This window comes from Hetaerina americana, unplaced genomic scaffold (assembly GCF_022747635.1).
Source record: "Hetaerina americana unplaced genomic scaffold, ioHetAmer1.1.p SCAF_22, whole genome shotgun sequence".
Lineage (NCBI taxonomy): Eukaryota > Metazoa > Arthropoda > Insecta > Odonata > Calopterygidae > Hetaerina > Hetaerina americana.
The window spans coordinates 3,155,098-3,175,081 of record NW_027286786.1 but is presented as its reverse complement, the minus strand read 5'-3'; the positions used below and the strand labels follow the sequence as shown (position 1 = coordinate 3,175,081).

The window sequence follows — 19,984 nt, the reverse complement described above, 5'->3', positions numbered from 1 at the left end:
CATCATAGTACTAAGCTGTCAGCAGAATAGATTAAATCACAGTCACCACTGCATATTCTTGGATAAATCAAAGAGACCGAATTAAACGCATGCATGTGGTACTATCTCCTGTTAATTCAAACGAGCCTCATAAGTTACACTCTGGTATTCAGCAGCCGCAATCGGACCGGGAGTTAAAACGTAGATGGACACTGAGTTTGATCACAAGGTATACTTTAATATTAATTAATTCCTTGATTCGCGTTCAAGTCAGCCGAGTGGAAACCATAGTAATGTTTTAGGAGAGTAGCATTTTTGGCCCTGAAGGAGGTTGGCTGTATTCACGTGGGTACATAGGTGCTAGTAGCATGCATCAAATTAGTCTCGAAAAAACATGCATCAGGTAAAATACACATTTGGGAAAGAGAAATGAAATGAGAAAATAATTTTATCCTTGAGTTTTCTTGACTGCCTTCTAGTGCATTGCGCTGTGTAAACGTTGAATAGCGAGACTAGGAACCCAAGATTGATCCCACTTATTTTGAAGCAGTTGATATATGTTCAACATTCTTACCCAAAAATACCCGAGTGACATATTGCTGCTGTTATTTGCATAAAACAGTATGTCGAAATGAAAACGTTGTCGTCTCGAAGTTCAAAGTTGGCTTAAATTACTTACATAACACGAAATAAGAGTATCGCTTCAACTTTCTTCCGAGGATTTTCTTGACTGTCTTGCTCACAGTATCGGTTTTGTTTTACATCCAAAAAAATTTAAACGGTACAACAATGATTAAAATTAACATCGAGGGCAATACAGAGAGTGACACAATTAGTGCCTCAGAAACAAAGTGCTATAAATGCAGCGGGTTACTTAGCATGGATAATATGGATGGCCTACCTTCTTGATCACCCACATGTTTCATCGTCGAAACGAATGGTGGATGCAGACATTCCAAGCCGATGTACTTTCTAATGACGTGTTTCGGCCTAGAGCCACGGGAGAGATTGATGTATACCCTGATGGTAAATCAGGCCAAAGTAGAATTGAACCAGAAGGTCGGTTTGGTTGGCGATGGTAGAGTTAACCCAGTACCAAGCCCGTGGGCGGGTGACATTCGGGTACCAATGTGACCCGATGGCCAGGAAAACCTGGTACCAGAAAATCGCATAGCTTGGGTAGAGCTGCAGGTCCCAAGAGTGCCTTACCGGGGAATCGAAAGCGGGACACTTCGGTCAGTAGTCCAACGCTCTACCCACTGGACTACCGCGATCCACAAATAAATAAATAAATATATGTACATATATATGTACATATATATGTATATATATATACATGTTTATATATGTATAGGTATATATATATATATATATATATATATATATATATATATATATATATATGCATTTGTACATATATAAGTGTATATATGTGTATATTTATGCATATTTTTTGTGTATATATGTACATTTATGTATATATATGTATATTTATGTACATATATGTGTATATGTATATATATATGTATATATAAATATATATATGTATATGTATAAATATATATGTGTGTGTATGGGTTGCGGTAGTCCAGTGGGTAGGGCGTTGGACTGCTGACCGGAGGGTCCCTGGTTCGATATCAGGGCAAGGCACTCTGGGCACCTGCAGCTCCATCCAAGCTAGAGTTATTTTTCGGGTACCAGGTCTTCCTGGGAAACCATAACCGGAACAGGGAAAGGAACTGGCCCCCCCTACCCTGATGTGTGCATTTTCACATGCCGTATAGGGCTTATCTGGGTGATCTCTACCATCCCCTACTAAACCGACCTTCGGGTTGATGACTTTGTTTATGGTTTATACGAGGGTCATCCGGAAAGTAGTACCCGTTCGTGAAATAAAGACACAAAAGTAAATATTAACAAACATAAAAAATTTTATTTGAAAGAGGATACTTTAAACTACTTCTCAACATAATCTCCAAGCAAATTAAGGCATTTGTCATAACGTGTGACAAGTTTCTGTATTCCTGCTGCATAGTCCTTCGCCGCCAGCTCATTGAGATACGCGAGGGACCCATCTTGCACAAATTTTTGCATAATGCAGATGGTGTTTAACAATTTCATGAACAATTGTTCGAGAAACATTGGGAAAATGCTCACAGATGTCATCAATTGTGACGCGCCGATCGTTCCTCACGAATTCGTCAACTGAGCTCACCAGTTGGTCTGTAATGACAGACGGTCTCCCCGAACGCTCATCGTCGTGTGTGTTCCCCCTCCCCATGTTGAAGTTGCGACACCACCGCCGAACAGACGACTCGTCCATTACATTGTCTCCATACACCTCCTTTAATTGGCGATGAATATCACATGGGCGAACGTTTCTTGCATTGAGGAATTTAATCACTGCCCTCACTTCACAACTGGCGGCGTTCTCAATTTTTTTAAACATTGTAAACAATCACAGAAACAACACAGGCAATGCTAGCGTCACGCAACTTGGCTCAGAGAAGGCAGACAAGCCACTGAAGCTATCTGACCTCGTCCAGCGGCTACTCGCGTCGTCAGCACTTCATGCGGCACGAACGGGTACTACTTTCCGGATGACCCTCGTATATATATATGTATGTATATATATATATGTATATATATATATATATATATGTGTGTGTGTGTGTATATATGTGTGTATATATATATGTGTGTGTGTATATATATATGTGTGTGTATATATGTGTGTATATATATATATATGTATATAGATATGTATGTATTTATATAATATATATATATGTATGTATGTATATAAAAATATATATATGCATACATATTATATATATATATATTTTTTTTCTAAAAAGTATACACATATGTATATACAGGTTCGCACCCAAAGTGGTAGGACTGATTTTTTTACAAGAATTTTATTGACGATATACTTACATCGACTTAATAATCTTCAAAGCATGCTCCTGAAGCTGGTACACACTAAGTATAACGTTGCCCCCATTCCCCGTACGCCCGCTGGAAATTTTCTTTGGGGATGCCCTTGATGACCCTCGTCGAAGCCTCTTGAACGGCCTTTATCGAGTCAAAACGTCGTCCCTTGAGCTGTCTTTTCATCAGGGGGAAGAAGAAGAAGTCCGGTGGTGCCAGATCGGGAGAATAGGGCGGGTGCGGCAACGTGGCAACGCCGTATTTGGCCAGGAGCTGTCTGACGACGAGCGCGCCATGGCACGGCGCGTTGTCATGATGAAGCACCCAGCAGTTTGCGATGGCCGGTCGGACTCTTTTCACCCGTTCTCGGAGGCGGGTGAACACCTGCACGTAAAGGTTCGCATTCACAGTCTCCCCTGGTGGGACAAACTGATTTTCTCTGGCGCGAACGGAGCTGTGGAGGGGGGTCTGCTTGGCAGGGTAAGGTGTAGGGGGCTCTTCGCGAACGAACCGACACCAAACTCAGTCGCCTGCGGGCTGTCGTTTAGTGAGGACACCGTTTTCAGTGAAGCAAGTTTTTTGTCCGCGTCGAAAAACAAAATGAATCTGAATTTAGAGCAACGTTATTCCGTGAAGTTTTGTGCGAAACTCGGGAAAACGGCAACTGAGACCCTCGATATGATCAAGCAGGCTTATGGGGACACTGCCTTAAGCCGTTCCACAGTATTTGGGTGGCACAAGTTGTTTAAAGAGGGTAGGGAGCTCGTTGAAGACGACCATCGCTCCGGACGGCCGTCGACGGCAAGAACCGACACGAATGTGGACAGATTGAGGACAATGCTGTGCTGTGAGGAACTTTTACGTGCAGGTGTTCACCCGCCTCCGAGAACGGGTGAAAAGAGTCCGACCGGCCATCGCAAACTGCTGGGTGCTTCATCATGACAACGCGCCGTGCCATGGCGCGCTCGTCGTCAGACAGCTCCTGGCCAAATACGGCGTTGCCACGTTGCCGCACCCGCCCTATTCTCCCGATCTGGCACCACCGGACTTCTTCTTCTTCCCCCTGATGAAAAGACAGCTCAAGGGACGACGTTTTGACTCGATAAAGGCCGTTCAAGAGGCTTCGACGAGGGTCATCAAGGGCATCCCCAAAGAAAATTTCCAGCGGGCGTACGGGGAATGGGGGCAACGTTATACTTAGTGTGTACCAGCTTCAGGAGCATGCTTTGAAGATTATTAAGTCGATGTAAGTATATCGTCAATAAAATTCTTGTAAAAAAATCAGTCCTACCACTTTTGGGTGCGACCCTGTATATATGCATGTATATATATATATATAATATGTATATTATTATATGTATATATTAAAGTTAATAAAGTCCAATAAGAGAAAATGAATACGAATCTAATATCATAAATCGTCCTAGTTACTACAATAAAAGGAAGTCATGGAAAACTTCAATAAAATACTGCCGAATGAATTGCGAGGTGAACTCAGAATGTGTAAAAACCATTACGCGCTTTTGTTAGTAAACAAATTCGGATACAAGGTATCTCAAATATCAAAATATTTACATTTGGCCAGCATCTGTTAATCGTTATTCTTATCTACATAAGTGGCATTATAGTGCGTAGGGCGTCCACAGTGGAGCTGCCTTTTCATCAGACGCTCTATATATCCGCTAAAAGCCTGCTCCGTAATATTGAATAAGTCTGGACGCAGCTTTAGATAGCATCCCGAAATGGCACCCGATCGGCCACTTCTACCGATTAACCACCAAGCCTTTAGCCGCGTATTTAGGTAGGGGGAGTTGCGGGCTGGTTCCACGGTCGGTTAGATCGTGGTCAGCGGGAAATCATTCCTTTATCAAGTTTCGCGCATTGAGTTATTTTCAACTGACCCTGGTCTCAGTGTATCGCTGATATTCGGTGTTCGGATGAAATGATCTATGAAATCATTGAACGTTTATAGTAATCTATTAAGCATCAGAATTCTCCCAGAACCTCAAACATCCGGAACGGAATGATGAGACTCCTTCTGTGTCATCTGAAAGTCTTCTCTCGGTAAGCTAAATATTCGCCATTTCTCACGCCCAATATGAAAAAATCATTTCCATTTCCGAATGTAAACTTCACTCTCAAAACAGCACATTGCATTGGGTATTTCCATGAGTCACTCGCTTCCGTTGGCAACTTGTGTGTGGAAGCATTTGCTCGCGATCCTGACCTAGGGATGGGGAAAGAGAGAGTTGTCAATGACACGTGGCACCCTCATTAACTTTCTTTTTGTACTGTTCTACGAATTGAGATTCAGGAGGTCAGCAGCGCGCTGATGAACACTTGAAAAGCGAATTAAGGTCAAGTGGTTTTGCGATGTTAAAATCTGCGAATGCCACAAAAGACGCAGACAAAGAACTTTCATGGGTTCCCATTCGGTATCAATCAATAGAGCATCGCAAATGTCGTGGTTCTCGTAAAGATAACAACCAAATTAGTGGGTCATTTCTGATCGAGTCGACTCTTAAGGAGGCCAAAGCATCCAATGGGGCAAAATTTCTTTTGTTCCGGCGGTGGTCCTGCGAGACTCACCGTAAGTCCGGCCGCGGCTGTTTTCGTTGCGAGAGTGAGTTTCACGTAAGACGCTAGTTTTCACTCAGTAATCTCAGATGGGACATAATAGGAGTGTTACACCTCTTTACGCACTTAAATACAATGTTTTTTCCTTAATTTAGACATGAATTTGAGTAGTGACTATTGTCAAATAAATTAACAAGAAAATATGCGGACAGGAACGATTCAATCCATATAAAATCAACTTACAATCCGAAAGTCCGTTTGCGACTGCATGTGTGTGCAGTGCATCGGTGGCCAACTTGTCGGTGACTCAAGCAGCTTGGAGTCAGTGAATACCTTTGTCACTTGATCTGTTTAGGGTTCTCCTTCTCATCACCGAAAGTGCACTCTAAGAGAATTATTGTGCTTCAAACGTCTAACCGAGTAAGTCAGTTAGACGTTTGTTGCATAAGCCAGTGGTAATACTATCCAAAGAACTCCATAGATGGATGGAGCAGCCTCAGATTATTTGCAGACGACACAGTGGCATACAGGGAAATACGGGGTTCACCCGATTGCGAACTACTCTCTAAAGACTTTGACACGTCGAATTGGTGAAAGGGATGGCGATTAGTACTTAACATAGGCAAACGCACAGTTTTGAAATTTTGGAACAAAGTAAGAGATAAGCAGGGTATACATTGCGAAATAGAGGGTTCTGTGCTAACTACGGCCGACCAAGGTAACTATTATGGGGTAATGTAAGATCTGGTGCATTCCCGGCGTATTTGCTTGATGAAGTTTTCCCGGGTCTTACACTGGGTCAGGGGTTCCATGTTGGCCGTAAGGTGACAGCAATACAAGAATATATAAACTTTGATAGAGATGACAATAACAATACGGAAACCCAGTTTTAGGATTAAATCCTCTTCGGGTGGTAAGTAACATAGAGGAAAGGCTACTAAGAGGGTAGCGGTTGCGGAAATAACATTTTCTTTTCTCTCGCTTTTTCAGTTCAGTTTTAAGGGTTTTTATTTCCGTAAAGCACAGTTTTACAAGAATATATAAAATATACATTGAAACATAATAAAAACAGTTTAGTTTTATAGGTCTTTATTTCCGTATAGAGACAGCGTACAAGAAATGCATAAAATATATGATTGAAACATAACATAACAATACGCAAACCCCGTTTTAGGATAAACTCCTCTTCGCAGCCGTATCATTGTCAGCCCTTACGGGCGCATAGTATACCGTCCCGGTGGGCGGATTTTTTGCCGTCTTATATAAGAGGGTCATCCGGAAAGTAGTACCCGTTCGTGCCGCATGAAGTGCTGACGACGCGAGTAGCCGCTGGACGAGGTCAGATAGCTTCAGTGGCTTGTCTGCCTTCTCTGAGCCAAGTTGCGTGACGCTAGCATTGCCTGTGTTGTTTCTGTGATTGTTTACAATGTTTAAAAAAATTGAGAACGCCGCCAGTTGTGAAGTGAGGGCAGTGATTAAATTCCTCAATGCAAGAAACGTTCGCCCATGTGATATTCATCGCCAATTAAAGGAGGTGTATGGAGACAATGTAATGGACGAGTCGTCTGTTCGGCGGTGGTGTCGCAACTTCAACATGGGGAGGGGGAACACACACGACGATGAGCGTTCGGGGAGACCGTCTGTCATTACAGACCAACTGGTGAGCTCAGTTGACGAATTCGTGAGGAACGATCGGCGCGTCACAATTGATGACATCTGTGAGCATTTTCCCAATGTTTCTCGAACAATTGTTCATGAAATTGTTAAACACCATCTGCATTATGCAAAAATTTGTGCAAGATGGGTCCCTCGCGTCTCTCAATGAGCTGGCGGCGAAGGACTATGCAGCAGGAATACAGAAACTTGTCACACGTTATGACAAATGCCTTAATTTGCTTGGAGATTATGTTGAGAAGTAGTTTAAAGTATCCTCTTTCAAATAAAATTTTTTATGTTTGTTAATATTTACTTTTGTGTCTTTATTTCACGAACGGGTACTACTTTCCGGATGACCCTCGTACATGCGCGCTCGGGTTCAGGTGACTTCTGATTGGTCCGACGAGGAGGAGCTTCCTGATTGGCTGCCGGGTCGTTGTGCTTTGCTCCTTTCTCTTCTCACCTCCATTTGCACAGGTTTCCATGTGTGGCCGAGGGAATAGCCGGAACCCCTGTTGAAAATCCGTCCTGCCATTCTAATTTTGATAGACTCCTTGATGATGCGGTCCTAGTAACCACCGGCGCGGGCTACTAGCTTGGTCCCGTTGAAATCAATTGAGTCCTCCATCCCGATACTGTGTTCGGCGATGGCTGATTTTTCCACCTGCCCTAGTCGTAAATGTCTTTTATGTTCATTCGACCTGGTCTAGATTGTCCGCCCTGTCTCTCCAATGTAGGCATCCCCGCAGGTTCACGGTACTTGGTATATGCCCGGGGTCTTTAGGCCGATTGGGTCCTTCGCTCTGACCAGCAAGATTCTAATATTCCCCGGTGGTTTATGGATTGCCTCGATTTTATGCCTCGCCAGTATCCTGGATATTTTCCTGGAGTTCGAGGCGACGTAGGGCAAGCAGGCCCTGGCTAATGGTTTTTCTTTTTCCTCCACCGTGCGTGGTTGCGGGTCGAAGGACCTTTTTGGGGCCAAGGAGGGGTATTATGGGGTAGTTCAACTCCACTCCTTTCATGGGGAGCGAATATCATGACACTATTTGGACCTGAAAAAAGCTCTTGCTTCATTAAACGGGGGAAATGTAATTAGAGAGTTGGAGAGATGTGTTATTTCGCTCTAGTTAGCCGCATTTGGAATACGTCGCAAGTATTTGGGATCTTTGGGAAAAATGTTGCTGAAGAATTTGATTAAGTTCAGAGAAAATCTGACAGATTCGCCAAAGTTTGTCACGATAATAAGACAAGTGTGACATGCTTTTCGGGATAAATAGGCTGTAAACCACTCTAGGTACGAATAGAACAAGCGAGACAAACTCGTTTGTTCTGATATCCTTCTTAAAGTCTAACAATGACGCGAAAGAAATTACTAACACCCCCCGACATACGGCCTTTCGGCAGCATGCGGTGTAGTATGTAGATGTAGGTGAAAAAATATTTTAGTTGATGTGGTTATAAGTATATATCTAGTAATAACCAAGTCTGTCGGATGTTCTACAGCAGGAAATCCACTTAGCTTCGTGAATAGTTCGCCTCTCCCAGGAATCAAGTACCAATGAAGTGAGGTTTGTGACAGCCAGTGACTAAGAATACAAATATGGGCCATTATAACAGGAAGTTCCGTGGATCTCTAACCTAGTATTGTAGATTTCACACTGTGAAAATTATATGTATTCATTTTGTATCGCAAAGAAGCTCCCATATACAACAGACAGACCTTGTTTCGTCGGACTATGCACTTTCAAGACCAAGTGAGCACTTTAGAAATGCAGGAGTAAGCAAAAATAAGCGCTATTCCAGCGTCGCCGTGGAAGGCTTAGCCGCCTCTTGGCGTAGAGCACAAGACATACTGGACGCAGACACATGGTTTCATGAACCAATACTCTTTCATGATATGAGGCATCATAATGGAACTCTTTCCCATCTCCTTTCCTCAAAAATACTTCTGGACGGTATCTTCCTCGTCAAGATACGCATTCATTTCACTCAGTCGCGGTGCGTACACCATCCCGGATCTCTGACCACTGTTGCAGACCATTGAGTGTCGCCCTTTGGAGGCACGCCCCACATCCACTCGTGTCTTTTCATCTCGTAGCTCACGGAGATCCCGCAACCTTATCGACATGCACGTCTTTGCGACATGCTCTGGCAAACGAGAAACCGTTTGAAATGGAACGTTGATCAGTAATATATAATGAATGAAAGTGTTGCAAATGTCTCCGGAAGAAATATTTTCACAGACACCATACCGTTGATCATTTTCGTTAAGTTGGCGCCCCATCCGACTGACGGTCTTTTGACAGCCAAACATTTCCCAGTGATATCCGCAAAGAGATAGGAACACCCCTCGCAAGCCACCACTCAAGCCTGGGGCGTTAAAATCTCGATTTTGGAAACAAAGGCGTCCAATTTCCTTCTTACCAAGACGAAAACTCCCACGAAATAGAGATAAGAAATTCCTTCATTTTTGATTCGATGAAAGCCGACCTTCGAAGTCTTATCACATAGTGGGTAAATATGTTTATTTATTCAATAGTGTGCGTGTTTTCGCATGCGCAAATATGTAGTTTCATTTTTCCTGCTTCCATTACTGATAATAAATATGAATTTGTCTCGTCCCTTTTCTTGCGTTCGACTTGTAATCGGGCCTATATTTTTAATGCGATTCTGGTCTATATTTTTGGCTGAAGATGTACTATATGTCACCTTTCGATTTCTGATCAAGCCGTCTCCCAGTTTCGGCAGCGGGCTCGGAAGTTTTCGAATGGTCCACCGCCCTAATTCTGCGGTCTCCTCATCATCCGTAGGTGCCGAGAGAGGTAATCGAGGCGAAGATGTTGTTGCTACTGTTTTGGTCAGCCGCCCTGTGGGCGTTCACCGGTCCTTGCGCGGCCCAGTGCCTGACCAAGGACGACTCCTCCACCGCTGCCGGGGAGGGGGCCAGGCAGGCCCTGCTCAAGGGCCAGCAGGAGTTCGGTCTGGACATGCTGCGCACCCTGGTGTTGGGGCCCGGCGGGAGCACCGTGGCCCCACCACCACCGCCAGGGCCCTACCCCTCATACGCCAAGAAGGTGTGGTTCAAGCGCAGCGAGGTTGACGCGGTCAGCAACGTGTTCTTCTCGCCTTACAGGTGAGTGGACCCCGGCGGTGCCAACTGCCAGCACAGGCATCTTTGGAGGCTCTAGGGCGCAAGTCTGAAACTTGTTTACTCCCGAAATAGGGGAAAGATTATTATCTCCGAAAGAAAGTGAGTGCCTCAGCACAAGTCTGTAACTCACGAAGCAACCTCAGAGAGAGTCTGAGAGGTGAGTATTTCACGTCGGTCGAAAGAGGGGGTCCTTAAAATTTTCTCCTTGATTGAACCGCGTATTTGGACGGTGATTAGTCAATTCTTTCTGAAATTGTGAGGCACGATATGTACCAGTGAGATTAATTTCCGCATTCTAGGAGTTGTAAGATGAAAGCAATTGTGCGCGATTCGGAGGAACCATTGTAGATAATTCTCAAATATTTTTCTTGGATTAATGAACCCCTACGTTACTCATCACAATTGTTCAGTGTTTTGGTGTTGTGCCCATCTTCAGTCTGTTTGTTTACGATTAAACATAGATTTCCTTTTCATGCGAACAATAATTACAACTTCTGTTCTGAGCAGTAAGTAGTCAATGGGTATTGCTAATTTTTGCAAATAAATAATGATCAGAATACCTATGGCGCAAGATTGGTGCCAGTTAGATTAAGTAGGTACTTATACTTTAAAAATTATTGTTCTCCTAGGCAACCTGGATTCCAACGTGAAACGTGTTACTTGGGGAAGTGGATAGCTTTGTGCATACATTAAAAATAAACTTATTCTGTGTAAAATTGATATATGTTAATTTAGGTCCAGGTGCTTCATAGGCATCAACCACATTCCTTTCTACTTTGATGTAGGGGCAAAGGCAAACACTCTAGGGCGATGTAAAGGTAACTTATTCAGTTTTATCTGACTTCTGAAGTTGGTTGCAGTAAAGAAATAAAGGTATTTATTTCAATGGTCCAGGTTGTAAAGCTTATTGGTTCTTAATAAAACAGTTTCTGATGTCACTTAGCGGAAATTCTTCATATTGAACTTAAAATTAAACCACTTAGCTTTTCCACGTAAAAAACTTTTGTTTACGACCTAGGTTTCCTTATGGTATAACATCATCAGTTAAAATACAAGTCAAACACAGTATATATAGCTCTGGATGAAGGGGAAGAGGAGGGAGGGAGGAAAGCAAGGATTGGTTGAGGTAGGAAGAGGATTGGTAACATTGATAAATTAGCAGGCTGGGAGAAGGAATTAATACATTGTTGAAAATAAAAAACATCTCCCTGTCACTCTTCCCCAAACACCCGAGAGACTGGTCAAAGCAGCGATTTCATCGTGCATTTTGAGAAGAAAGGTCACCGCCTCGATGTGCTGGAGCAATTAGAAATACTTAAGCACATGGATTACGGAGATGTTTTGACCAACGAATTTCTTTACGCTTCGTGTTCCCCATTATTGTATTTTCCTCGCCCATCTACCAACTAAACTGACTCCAAGCAAAACCTTTTCAACAATGTGGTATTCCCTCCCAGCCTGCTACTTATTCACCTAATTATCCAGTGCCGTTCGCAATACTCATTTCCCCCACTCCTCTGCCAACTAATCGACGCCAAGCAAAACTTTTTTCATCAATATATTTTTTCAACAATTTATTTTTTCAACAATGTATATATTTTTTATTTTCAACAATGTATTAATTCCTTCTCCCAGCCTGCCAATTTATCAATGTCACCTACCTACCCTCTTCCTACCTCAACCAATCCTTGCTTTCCTCCCTCCCTCCTCTTCCCCTTCATCCAGAGCTATATATACTGTGTTTGACTTGTATTTTAACTGATGATGTTATACCATAAGGAAACCTAGGTCGTAAACAAAAGTTTTTTACGTGGAAACGCTAAGTGGTTTAATTTTAAGTTCAATTATTGGTTCTTTGTTGTTAAAAGGTTTTGTAAAAATCATGAAAGGGCTGTATTAAATTGTAGGGCCATCCATACCTCTGATTGATTGACATGCATCATTGACTATTTTTACTATGTAGAATTTTAGCCTCAAAATCAATGGATTTGGATTACTATTATAGATACGTTTTTAACATCATTTATTTTGTTTGTACTTGATTGTGTTTTGTATGAATATTTTGGTGATATTAAAGGCTCACCATAGTATTCATAATTTTTCTTTCCATTAATAAAGTATTCATGCTTTAAAAGTTGTAATCCTAAGTTTTAAGATGCTATGCTTATGACAAAACTGAAGAAAAGTTTGTTCTGCAAGTGAGGTTTTTCCAGAGCCGGTTGATGAAGTTTTGTATTTTTTATAAAATGTCTAAGTTGTAACAGATTAACTAGTCAGGCTCTTTCTCTCTCTTTTAGTTTGTCTACCTGCCTCATCCTGCTGAAGAGAACTTTTGCTAATAATTGTCATGATATATGCCAATATAGCATGACAATATGATAGTTGAGGACATTGACATCTTATTAACTAATTCTATTTTGCACAAGTTGAACATAGCACCATTTTCACAATGAAAAAGCTGCAAATCCCTTATTCAGCTCATACACATATACAGCTCATATCATATATTATGCTGGTTAAACTGCAGCTATACAAAACATTGCCAATGTCTTTCTTCAAGATGAACAAATAATGAATTGCCTGCTTTTATTGAATGGTAAAATGATGGAATATAGCTATGTTTTGAATGGGCAAATTCAGAGCTTAAATTATTACAGGGGACTATTTAGGAGGAGCTATTCCTTGATTCTAAATTGCAACAGCTGATGGGATGAGCTTCACATGCTTCAGATGAAATAGCTTTTGATCGAAGAGTTTTCCTTTTCTTTCCACTCCTTTTTCCATCATTAACCTGTGGTAGAACAGCTAATACATTGAATACATTCAAATGTTCTGAAAAGATTGATTTAAATGCTTAACAATGAAATTACCTATTATCCAATTATAGAATCCAATATACTAATCAACCGATATATATCTGATACTAATATACATCTGATGCTAATTAACCAATGGTATTTTTTAGGAATTCATCTTCCTAGTAATGCAAAAATTGTGGCAGATTGATAAAGTAAAATCCTAGACCAATTGATTCACCAAAATATTTATTTAATATGAAATATGAAAGACTCCTTCGAACTCACCATGATACTCATCTGTACTATATGGATTCCAGTGACATCACATGAAAATAAGTAGTAATGAAAAATTTCATTGGCTAACAAAGCACTTCCCACGAGAACTTCTCACCTTCCATGAATCCCTTTTAGTCCAGCATTTTCTGCCTTCTGGTTGACAGAAAGAATTTTCTCTCTTAGTTACATACTTGCACTGGGAAAATTCTCAAGAGAAAAACATTGTTTCTATTTTTCTGGAGTGAAAATTTATGGATATTGGTTCCTAGGGGGTTTATCTAAGTTTACCTGTTTCCTATGCATCATGCTTTGCAGCATCACAGGCAGTGCAGTTACCATGATTATTTAACTTTTATCCTTTTCAAAATGCTATCAATGTAGATAGGATAAACATGATTTAACAGCAGGACTAGCATTCCACCTCATTTTTTGGTACAATATTTTAAGGAATCTAGGTGACATTTTAGTTTGGAAGGTACACATAAGAATGGAATTCGTTCATGTTCAGTGAAAACATTGCTTATTAACTTTTTAACATGACTTTTTTTGTTTAACCCATACCAAAGCCATCATTTTTTTCTGATCTAGCACACATTCATATTAATGCACCAATTTATATATTATCATCCTTTGTGTATTCATAAGAAGGTGCACACTGTTAATAAGAGTAATACTTGAGGGATACTCAAATACTTGATTTAAACACTTCAGTGCATTGGTGAATTGCCACGCACATCAACATTAACCTTAGAACTTCTATTAACTAACTTCCAAAAGCAATAGGATGGCCTCTGATTAAATTTGAACCATCCATTCAATTGTATCATCAAACCGAACCGGTAGAACCACAATCTGGTTGACCTAGAAATTTTTAATGTTCCTACAATATTGTCCCTATGATAATGTCCCCAAGGTATTAAAAGATTCCCTCAGGACCAATGCTGGCTGCAGTCAAACAAAGAGACTTTCTACCTTCACTTGAAAATCTATTTTGCTCTCTTGTATTTTGGATGATAGCTTTGCATTCCTAAATGTAAAATATTTTTCTTCATGCCCTGAGTGGTTATTATGACCCTTTGGCAACTGAATCAAATGAGTGCGGCTATTTGGTAACTTTTTCAGTAGTGCATTGTTTGATGTGATTTCCCAAGCCTGCTCTAAGCTTTATTTTTTGATTACACATCTTAACAATGAGTTGTTGAAAAATTAAAACCATCTGGAGTAGTTAGCCACTGGTCCTTTGCTTTCTATTAGAATAGGTGGAGATAGTTGAAAATATTTTTGTGCTGGGTTTTCTTTTGCTGATAAAAACTGTAAAAACAGGATACAGTATTTTCTCAATGTAAAATATGTACATTTATCTGTCCTGTAGTATAGCAAAGAAGGAGTTTAAATCAAGAAACTGGCATTACATTTTGATTATTCAGTCACTTGTGAAAATTGGTGTGTCACATATTTTTCAAACAATCATTTGAGTCTGTGATGCAAAACTTACAAATTATGGCTTATTCATCACCGGATGGTCACATGAAAAGTTTCACTGGTATTTAGTCTCTTAAAAGTAAATCAAACATTTTCTGCTCGATAACAGCTGTAAGGTAAAACCAATTTTGAGAATCTATTTTCTGGTAAATGTTGCCAGCATTATAGTTAATAAGTAACTTACCAGTTAATTCTATTTTTTATATGTTAAATGAGAATAATAATACTTTGTGATTAATCTAGTGTAATTTGTGCCCAAAAATTGTTGCTTCGGGTTTGAGCAATGACTACCATGGAGTTTTCTTGCATTTAAAAGTATATTGTGAATAAAAGTGATTGCAATCTCTCTTATAGCACATACTATGCTCTACTCATGACTTACTTTGGAGCAGCCGATGGGTCAACAACTGCTAGTACTCTTCGCAAGGCTCTTCACATGGATGATGGAGAAGTAAAAGGGGACAAGCTAACTGCTATGCAAGCCTTTCACCTGGAGAAGATGTTCAGGACAACTGTCAAGGCATACTCAACCATGATGCCTGATGCTCGTGAGTATAGCTTGTTGTGAACTCTGTTTCTGGACAACTGGATCATTAAGATGACAAGGCTGTGCTGAAATGATGATCACAGTTGTACCATGGATCAATTTTCATAGATAGTTCAAGCTTGAAAAATATAAACCAGGGGTTTTTTCATAGCAGACCATTGGAGAAGAACCCAGAGCATTTACTTGCCCTCTATAAATGTGGGCATCTTCCACAGCTGCCTATCACATGCAAACTAAAAATTCTTTGATTCATTATAATTATTATAATAATACTTCTGAGAAATCACATCAAGTAGATTTATGCTATCATTAGCCACTTAAACATAGTTTCGATGACTATACTGGACTGGATTGAGGAAAATATGTGCTTAAAGATCGCTACATATTTGAAACTTTTTTCTGCATGAATAAATCAAAATGACTAGCATCAATTGGTGTTATATAGTAGTACCATACATATATTCTCATATTTCTCTCATATTTCATTCGGGACAATGTCTCAGACTGTGCAGGTGTGGGTGGGGAACGGAGAGTCCAGATGGGCAGTGTTAGGATGAGGTTAGGTTGCCCATTATCACCAGTACTGTTCATTGTATATGTGGAGGAAATGATTAAAGAGGCATAGGAAAAACTGGAGGTAGGAATGAAAGTCGGTGGGGAATTTGTAAATCAGTTAGGTTTGCTGATGACAAAGCTTTAGTTTGTCAATCAGTCAAGGGATTACAAGCATTGCTGAGTGAAATGGCTATTCAGTGGAACAGATATGGGATGAGAATCAATATTAATAAAAAAAGGTTATGTGATTTTCCAGAAAGATAAAGCCCAAGCCAAACATTAAAATAGGAGGGCAAAAACTAGAGCAGGTAGAACAGTTTATGTATCTCGGAGGTGTTTTGGAGCAAAATGGTAAAAGTAGTAGGGACCTAGGAAGAAGAATTGCGCTAAGCAAAGAGGCTTTCACAAGGAGTGAGTTGATGACAGGGACGTTGAATAAGGATATTAAGAAAAGACTCATAAAAACTTTGATATGGAGAGCAGTTATGTACGGTGCGGAAACGTGGCCACTGAAGCAGGAGGATAAAAGTAGATTGGAGGCTTTTGAAATGTGGGTGTAGAGAAGAATGCAGAGGTGAAATGGACCGAAAGGAAAACAAATGAGGAAGTACTTGGTATGGTGGGCGATGAGAGGGGAAAAATCTTAAGGAGGCAGGTGAAATGGATGAAAGGCATGTTGATTGGCAGTGGGATGTTGAAAACTGTGATAGAGGAGAGAATGTTAGGCAAATGAGGAAATGGCAGGAGCAGAATAGGGATGTTGGATGGGATAAAGTGAGTAAGGAAGTACCCAGAGATAAAGAGGGACTCGTTGTAGAGTTTGTATTTTGTTAGGAGTCATGAAATATTAATTGGTAGTCCAAATCCAAAACCTACCTTGACTGGTAGATTACTTACTAAATATTTCATTCAGGGCACCTAATTGGCCATTGGGTCATCCAGTTTTTAAAACCAATCAATTGAAATTGTTCAACTTAATTTTAATTTTGCTTGATCAAAAATCTTGGGGTACAATATCATATAATCATGTGATAAAAACTATAGGCTCAATAATCAACCCTGAGGTCAGTTTGGTAGGTGATGGTAGTGTTTACCCAGTGCTTAGGTCAATATCTTGTAAAATTCAGTCATCATAGAAGGGGGACCAGATTCTTTCAGTGTCGGTGTGGTTTTTAAGGAAGTTATGCAACCCAATACATCACAGAGCTTGTGTGTGGCCGAGGATGCCTAGGAATAGAACCTGAGCTCTCCGATCAGTCCAATGCTCTAGATGTGAACTGCCACATCCTCCAAAACATATTATTACACTTTGGTGAATTATTCACCTTGTATTTCCTACGTAATTGTATAAATTCCTATGTGATGTATTCCTAAATTGTAGGACCTAGATGCTCATCAACATTAGTAAAACACTTCATAATCATGTACACAGGGGCATTTTTAGTACAGGAGACCTTACTCTATCATTTTAAAGTAATCAGGCATTATAATACATATATTGCTATTCGTGATGAGTTCCCATAATTGATTATATTGACCCTCACTTTTGTTCCCAAATTGTATTTTAGTCTTTCAATGGAATTCACCCTGTAAGTCATGCAAGATTTGGTATCTTGATCAACACAAAATATCATTACCTTGAGCCACTTGTAACATATTCATTGTAATTTGAAAATTTTGTGTTCCAGATGTTGAATAATATTAGGAAATATCCATTGATGATAATAAATAATTTTAAAGAAGTACAGGTAGGTGTTGATGATCCTGTGATTCATATTTTTTTAATGATAAATGCTGTAGAGTATAATCAAGGCTGATGGACACAATAAATATTTGATCAGTATGTTAACAATAACATTAAATAATCCTGTATTACCCCTAGGAAAGTTGTTGGAGATTGGCTTTGAAATCCTCGTATTAATTCATTGCATGTTATCTCCTCCACTCTACAGAAAATGGCACTGATAACCAGAAAAGCAGCCAAGGACTTGGATATGAACTCTCTGTCTCCAACCGCTTATATTTTGATAAAAAGGAAGAAATCCGCCCTTGTCTTCGGAAAATGTTGGAAAGTGAGATACAGAATCTGGATTTTGAAAACCAGCCAGATGCAGCCAGAAATGACATCAACACATGGGTAGAGATGGAGACCAAAGGGCACATAAAAGATCTCATTCCAGATGGTGGAATCACAGCTAACACCAACTTAGTAGTGGTATGGCATTGAATCTTGTTTTGGCAATTTTTAATTAGTCAATTAACATGCATAAATGAAAGGCATCATGGAAAACTGGCAATTATATCTTGAGGTATTTGATGTCTGGTACCATTTGGGATACCTACCAGAGGAATGAGCTATAATTTCAGTGCATCACATGCATTTCAATTACTCTTCACCCAGAAGGCATCCATCACCTTTAATATTATCTCCCTTTGTGCATTGAGACCTTCAATGCATCTTCCAATTGTATCCTCACCTGGCTCCTGCAATGAAGGCCTATTCATAAGGGCACAGTGGGTGGCCCAGGTTGTTTAACCCTAATGAGCACCCTTGCATGGGCATACTTGATGCCTCCAATTCCTCACTACCTTACTCACTAAGTTTTAGATCTATTATACCTTTTGAATCATTGGAAATGCCAGGTGGAGCCTACATTCTCTCCATTGAGTATTATTATCATTTGTGTACTAGGTTAGGGTGGATTCCCAATTGACCATGGCACTGTACATTATTGTACTTGTCAGCTCTAACTAATATGACAAAAAATATCCCTCAACTCTATACTATGTGCATGTGCACACCTTCTTTATGTCTGCATAATTCCTACCTTCATGAAATCTATCCAAAATTCCTCCTTCCACTATGCTTTCCCAGCCTCGTCTTCAGCCCATTATATCCTGCAATAATTTGTCCTACCTTCTTTGAATTCCTCCCAAAAACCATTACTCTTTCCCTACCATACAAAGAACTTCACTACTTGTTTTACGTTCGGTCCATTTTCTCTTCTCCATTTGTCTTCACTAACAAAACCCAATAGCCATTAGTCCATGTTCATCCTCCTGACTCAACGACAGTATCCAAGCCATGATAAAATAATACCAAGTCCTCGCTCTTCTTTTTCTCGCATCTTTACTAAATCCTTTTTATGGAGATGCCGGCTCATAATATCAACTTTTTCTCCCAAGGTCTAAATTATTACAGGCTTATTGTGTAGATCCAATAGTTAAAATTGTGATATCTTATTATAAATGGCCTTTGGCTTATGACTTTGGTACCACTCTAAAGAGGATCTTTCATCCTCCATTAAACATATTTTGCTTGTTTTTTTGGCATCAATCTTGGTTTTTAATAAAGGATACATGCTGTGTGGTCATCACAAGATTCTTTTCATGCCACAAAGCCCAGCCAAATGACATGGCAAAATACATGGAGTTTTTATGCCCAGATTCACTTGCCACTGCAGATCCACAGTTGTGACTAATAATGGCTAATTGAGGGATTCACAGATGCTAATATTGGTTTGAAAGTGAAATTCTTGTAAGGTGTTATTTATTTTAAGAAATAATTACATTGTTCGCAACACCTAAAGTGTTGTGCACCTCTTTCCGGAATGGCTTAAGTCTCTGGTTAAAAAAATATCATTGTATTCCCATTGTTTTTATAAGAAGAGACACCTCAAGAGTCTTAAACTTTCTACAGTAAACAATGACATAATTAAAAGTCTATAGTCCGTAAATAATGAAAAGTCTGAATCTCTATCCATTGAGTCAATCAGCTATTGATTAGTATCACCGCAAGAATGTTTGTTTGAATTCTCCTCGATTCATGTGTATCATTTCAATGGGGAAGAATCTTTGATTTGAGATTTCCATTTGTTTGTGGCATTTACTACATACAGTGAGTGGAACCTCGTAATACGAGCAAGATCTGCTCTGTGACCATTCGCATAAAACAAAACACTCTTGTACTGAATTGGTTTTTTTCCACATAAAGTACCTAATGTAAAATACGTTGATGTATTCCAT

The 19,984-nt window shown here is 40.1% G+C and overlaps 1 protein-coding gene across 2 annotated transcripts in view; it reads left to right on the top strand.

Annotated features, from left to right (window-relative positions):
- Positions 1–19,984, top strand: part of LOC139689304 (serine protease inhibitor 88Ea-like) — a 56,442-nt gene that overhangs the window by 29,395 nt on the left and 7,063 nt on the right. For both annotated transcript variants that reach the window (XM_071586378.1, XM_071586376.1), the window contains exons 2-4: positions 9,960–10,282; positions 15,211–15,404; positions 17,911–18,173. In XM_071586378.1, the coding sequence (XP_071442479.1) occupies positions 9,987–10,282; positions 15,211–15,404; positions 17,911–18,173 (753 nt within the window). In that variant the 5' untranslated portion in view covers positions 9,960–9,986. The remainder of the gene's footprint in view (positions 1–9,959; positions 10,283–15,210; positions 15,405–17,910; positions 18,174–19,984) is intronic.